At 37.2% G+C, this 6,562-nt stretch overlaps 1 protein-coding gene across 1 annotated transcript in view; it reads left to right on the forward strand.

Moving 5' to 3' along the window:
* Positions 1 to 6,562, forward strand: part of LOC108966509 (low-density lipoprotein receptor) — a gene marked incomplete in the record, with an annotated part of 366,712 nt that overhangs the window by 288,142 nt on the left and 72,008 nt on the right. Inside the window, 2 exon segments of the mRNA XM_018929448.1 lie at positions 142 to 264; positions 3,764 to 3,990. Of these exon segments, the coding sequence (XP_018784993.1) occupies positions 142 to 264; positions 3,764 to 3,990 (350 nt within the window).

The following is a 6,562-nucleotide window of genomic DNA, read 5'->3' on the forward strand; positions in this document are numbered from 1 at the left end:
TATAATGAAATAGCGACGTCAGCATAGCTTATGCAAACAATTTCCACCACCACTACGACACTTAAGAACTCTTACCACTTGCCAACTGTAAGAAATKCATGAATTTAATACCATATTTATACTCTTTTTTTTTTTTTGCAGAAACAAAAACCTGTTCACCCGATGAGTATTCATGTAAATCCGGCGAGGGTGAATGCATTCCATTAGCATGGATGTGCGATCAGAGCAAAGATTGCTCCGATGGTTCCGATGAGGCTTCATGCAGTAAGCGCAATTTGAAAATCAATCATCTGTCAAAATTTTTCGTAAACCTCTAGCGTATCTCAAGTGTACAATTTGTGTAGCTATGGCTCTTTATTTATGAGAGCATTCACTCTTTACTTCGTTAATCGTGGTTTGGCTATTTTTCTCTGTGTATTTTCAAATATTTTGTTCACTCTTTAACGGTGTTGGTTTTCCATTATATTCGCTTTACTTCTGTTGTTTGTATGATTCTTCTGCGTAATAGTTTTCTCGTTTTCCTTAGATGTAATATATTTTATTTATTTTGAGTTATTTTCTTTTTCTTTTCAATRTAAGTAATTATGAAAAATATTATGTAACTAACTACACCGTTAAGTAGACTTTTGGCACACTTGCTCACCTGCTCCAACACTAATTATCACTAGAAATTTAAATACTATTTTTTGTAGCACTTTTTCTATGTTTGTATTTGTTAAAAAAAGTTTAAGACAAGAAATGGAAACCATTGAAACAATGGAAATAGTCTAATAACAATTTGCAACAAAAAGTCATATCTTAACTATAATAACCATCAAGTAAGRAAGTGCTAAGTTCGGACGTAAACGTACATTTTATATTCTTGCATTTTGAAAGTATGAAAACTGAAGACTTACTATGAGGCGTTGGTAAAATTTTATAACAGCAAGAAGRAGCCCTAAGGGGAGTATTGTTACGATTCTAACCATATTTGACATATGGGCTTGAGAAGGGGTAGMAAAATATTTTTTCCGAATTTCAGTGCCACAGATTGTTTGATACTTTCGTTAAAAAAATCAAAGTTTTCCCTTAATTCAATTCTGAAACACGTGTTCACAGTCTTCTATGGACTCCKTAYACATTGAACAATACTGACAGACGTCTTTTAGAAATTKAAATAAATAGTTTCTGATGCACAAATACCCGCTTAGTATTTGGGTCAGGTGGAAATTAAGCTTCCCATATTGTTTGAATATCGAGGCAGGGATTTCAGGTGTCAGTCAGTGGGTCCACTGTCCTTTGGTTGAGGTTTGCCAACGCTGCTGCCATATAATTATGATCTTCTTATGATTTCTGTAATTGGCGCYGATAGCTCATATAATTTCGCAAATTTTTTCTCCCTGGATGTCTATGGGCAACATGGTAGCTAGTACTTCAGCTGCTACGCTGCTGTTACTGTGAGCATATGCACTGAATTTATTAGTCTGGCATACGCTTTAATGTCTAGTGCCAGTATCCATGCTGGAGCAGCATATAATATAATTGAACTCATCTCTTTTGCGATTAGATGTCGACGGCTGGAACGCACACAGCCTCTATTTGCCAACATTCTTGATAAGRCATTGTAAATTTTCTTTGCACTATTTGATTTGTACTTAAGCCAAGTTTTCCCTGAATTTCAGTTTAGACTCTAATATAACCGCTATATACTTCAACTGTGGCTGTGAAGTAATAGTGAGAGTTATTTTTTCCTCAATTTTCTTGGTGCTTCTGAGCAATACTTCTGTTTTGTGCTCAGCGAGTATCAAACTCATGGAAGAGAACCATTGGGGCAGACTATTTATGTATTCATGACATTTATTTTGGAGATCATCAAGTTATTTAGCTATTGCTACCACTATAAAGTCATCCACGTATGAGATTAGGTTGACGTTTTTTGGTTGTTTCATTCTTAGGACCCCTTAATACACGAAATTCCAAAAAAGAGTACCTAATACTAAACTTTGTGGTACTACACTTGGCGCCTTCGTTGGTGTCATAGATCAGCCTTCTATTTCCAAAATAACTCATAACGATATTTATGAGGTACTGAGGGGAAAATCGGCATGGCCCCGCTCTCTAATAAATTAAATGAACAAATTTTCCTAGCGCAAATATTATAAGAACTCCTACTGAAAGTGTGAAAATAGATGAAATTGAAAATAAACTCTTTCACTCCCCACATAACTGTACTGTTAAAAACTATTAAAAGCGCAATAAATCAAAAACGGAATAAGCCAGAGACATTAAATTCTACCTTCGCGATTGTATGAGACAGTTTTATCGGAGCCAGTGTGAAAATCGCACAATGGGGTTGGCACCGCCCACTTTTTGCTAAAATCACTTATCTGGGAACCCGACCGACCGAGTTATAGTTACTTTGAAGTATGCSACCTAATGACCAAAAATTCCGCAAATMCAACCAAAACTGTTTAAGGCTCTAAGTAMMAARTATATRAMCTCWGTGTCTATAGTTGACTTYTGACCGAAAATATGGGCAAATTTCTCTATCAATTGAAATTCAGCGWTAATTCTTTCCTGAAGATATTAATTCTGTTTATCAAATATGGCTTGAATCGGGTTAATTCTTCTTTGAGCACCCATATACCTAACATTAAAATTTCCGAACTTCCGGGTGACTTTATGCTGGATATATCGGCCAATATTAGGGTTATCGCAACGAAAATTCTAGAACCTGTTTTACTTATAACAGTATATGTTTGTGCTTAAAATAGATAAAATTGGACGTAMGCATCTCCTAGCTCCCATCTAACTGTTACCAGGGTTTTCGAAAATTCGAACGACTTTACTCTATATGATAGGTGATGATATGTGAGATACCTTCATGAGACCCAAGAGACATTTTTTAATATGTGGTATGATAATAGTTAATAGATAAAATCGGATCGATATACTCCGATTCCTATAAAGTACGTATACGGATTTTAGTTTTTCTAACAAACCTTATTATAAATATATACAAAATTGCTTGGATGCCGATCCCCTGGTTGACGTTTTACACCTTAGGGTATTTCTTTGGCTTAAATTTCTGCAAGTTGCTAGAGTATAAAATGTTCGGTTGCACCCGTATTTAGCTTCTTTGCTTGCTGTTATTTATCTTTTGTTTTCAATGGGTTACCCTCTACTATGAATTTCTTTCAGTTTTTATCATTTTAAACGTAGCTGCACTAGTCTAAATACTTAATTACTTAACTTAAAAAATACCTTATATAAGTATGATGAAAAATGTGTAATAAAATTACCTTTCAATTAACACTATTTAATCCACAAYGCACCCATTTCTTACAAAGTTGTATAAAATCCGCTTTAACTACTGAAAGCTACCACACAATTAGTAATTACCACCTAGTTTCACTACTAATAATTAATAGATAGCACTAAGTTTCACGAATCCGCTCATTAATGCGCTTTGTGTCATCCTAATATCCTCATCACACTACTTGCCTCCAAACGTACACCAATACACATATACATACATTCCTGCCATATACTCTTTTCGTTATTTTATCTTAACGCTAGCTTAACCTACACATAGACATTGCATGCATTGGTGTTAGTTAGGAAAATCCTCCTTTGTAACAATAATCACCGCAACAAAATTAATTATACTTTGCTAATAGCACATTTTGCTCTACTCTCCTTTCACTCCACTATTGCTGCGCCAACTGAAATTCACATTTACCACATTCGCTGGTGTTTGCTGCTGCCTCTGCCGCCGCTGCAGATGAGACCTGCCGCTCCGATGAGTTCACCTGCGGCAATGGACGTTGCATACAGAAACGTTGGGTCTGCGACCAGGACGACGACTGCGGTGATGGCAGCGATGAGCGCGACTGCCCGCCGAAAACATGCAATCCAAATACCGAGTTCACTTGCCGCGATGGCGGTTGTGTCGTCAAACGTTGGGTGTGCGATGGTGAACCGGATTGTGCGGATGGCTCCGATGAGCAGGTAAGTGTACTGACTAAAATTTTTCTTTTCGTTTTTTTTTTGTCTTTCTTATTTTTGCATTAGAGGGATATACACTGTGAAGAGCATGTAATTGAAGCTGTAGRAGGAAAGTGCGACGAAGTATTTATATTATGACGCAATTTTCAAGCGCAACTTWAGTTAAAACTTAGTTGCTCATACCCAAAAAAAAGGGGATTATTTATTTTACGGACTCTGTTGACATAATGCGTTTTCCAGTGCTGTTTACTATGCTGTGAGGCACCAATTTTTTTTTTATAATATGACATATATCCTTTATTCTTTGCTCTTATTATTATGTCCCTTAATTTTTTGGTAAACATCTGGTGTCYACGCGCTGTAGATCCGCACATTAACCAAAATGTGTTCACTGGACATTATAGAAGTTGTGAAGAGTTTATCTTATCTCTCCGTTGTTCAAGTGGGCAATTCCCAAGGCTGTTTTGATTTTATCAACAAATGTCTGAATATTAATTTAGTGCGCGATGATGACTGCCTTCTTCAAACTTTGTACATGAGCTTGTCTCTGAGCTGAATTTTCCACGAATCGCACGGCCGAGGCGTCCAATTGACTGGGCCATTTCGAGAGATAACACGTTCACCAAACTCGGTTTTCAATAAATCGATTGCGACATTCACTGTGTGACTTGTGTAATTGTCCTGTTTAAACCAATTATTTTCCAAGTCCATATCCTCCAATTTAGGACAAAAATATTCACTTACTATTGAGCGGTTCCCATTCMCATTAACCATTCACAGTAACCTGCCGGTCTCGATCATCAGGGAAGAAGTACGGCCCAATGACGTCGCCGACCCATAAATCACACTAAACCGTAATTTTTTCGAGATACAGTGGATACTCATGGTGTACGTGTTAATTGCTGAAGATGATTTTTCGAAGAAACTTCGGGTCATTTTCAAGTTGTTGTTCAGCTCAAGTCACGAATATAGGACGATTTTGGTGTTCAAACGGCTTTAGTTCTTGCATCAAATTGATCTTGTAAGGATATAGGCCAAGATCTTTGTGCAAATTGGCCACAATGACCTCACAGAGATGCCCAATACTTGAGAACGACGTGTGCGAGACTGATTTGGGTCCTCTTCAATTGATGCGCTAGCGACAGCAATATTCTTGACAATACGCACGTGATCATTTTCTACTATACACTTTGCCACCAGACGCTCAATTATTGATCTAACATGATTATGACGACCACAAGTTGGATGTAGTGTTCTAAAGCAGAGATCGCTGACACCGAGTTTCGGTAGTAAATTTTAATAATTTGGCCTAGTGTTTGATCGTATAWCTTTCCATGATGAAAAAGCAAACTTTAGTAAAGAGAAATGTCAAAAGTGCGGGAAAACATATGGCGTCGTTTACTGTCCCTATCGGTCTACTTTTGTAGCGTCCCTGTTGAAAAATCTGTTATAAACATTTTCGAATTGTCAGGTGACTTTGTATTGCATATATCGGTCAATATGTGAGACATACATAAGACATTATAATTAACAAGCCTCGTGTAGCTAAAAGTATTTCCCTGGCTTTAATCCTTGCATGTTGCAAGAGTATGAAATGTTCCGTTACAACTGAAATTAGCACTTCTTTTTTGATKATTCTCTAAGAAGTTCTGCTGTCAACACGGAGGTACCTGTTCCCCGAAGGGCTGCCGGGGGAGTTCTGAATGCTTTCCTCTGGCCACTCAGATTTTTGGATGTGGAAGACCGATCCACTGACCGACCAAAATGAAGAAAAAGAACTTTTTATACTCYTTTATGTTTTTATGTAAGAAATGCGRCTGTGAAGGGTATAAATRCTGCTTAATATTGTATAGCGTTCACCGAAATACCACAAAATGGCGTTTCTTCTTCGAATTCTTGTAATGCAATTAATTTTCACATGTTTTTGCGACCTAACCCCGCAAACCAAAATATTTAAACACAAAATTAAAAAAAAGAAAACTTCACCAGCGCCTTCAAAGGTCACAAAATGAATGCCGAAAGCAAAAACAAAAACAAATTTCATATACAGACATACGCAGYATGTTGTGAAACTTAATTAAGTGTGGATTATACACATATCCATGTGTGTCTGAGTGTGTGTGTGTGTGTATGCGGAATGCGAGAACAGCAATTTGCGCAACAACAACCGCAACATAAAGGCGAGTTCGACAACAAACATGGCAACTGTTTGCGCGGCAAGTGAACAAGAAAAATGCATTTCTAACTCCACAGAGTCACTCGCCGGCGCACTCGCGGTGCTGCGAGCATTTGTCACCGGCGCTGCGATCGCTATAATCCTTGCCACTTGCAACACAGCTTTGACCGGCGCTTCTAACATATGCAGCACACATATATAAGTACATAAGTGCATTCCCGTTAGTTTATCGCATCGTTCTGCCACTATTAGTTATGCTGTGTTGCAAGCGCAATGTGGTAACCATGAATTTAATCACAGTGAAGAATAAAAAAAAAGAAGCGTATAAAAATAAAAAAAAAATACTAATAACGGAAAAAAATAAAAAATGAAAAGCAGAAAAGTAAAGACAAAATGAAC

This window comes from Bactrocera latifrons, unplaced genomic scaffold (genome assembly GCF_001853355.1).
Source record: "Bactrocera latifrons isolate USDA-ARS-PBARC rearing strain unplaced genomic scaffold, ASM185335v1 scaffold_162, whole genome shotgun sequence".
Taxonomy (NCBI): domain Eukaryota; kingdom Metazoa; phylum Arthropoda; class Insecta; order Diptera; family Tephritidae; genus Bactrocera; species Bactrocera latifrons.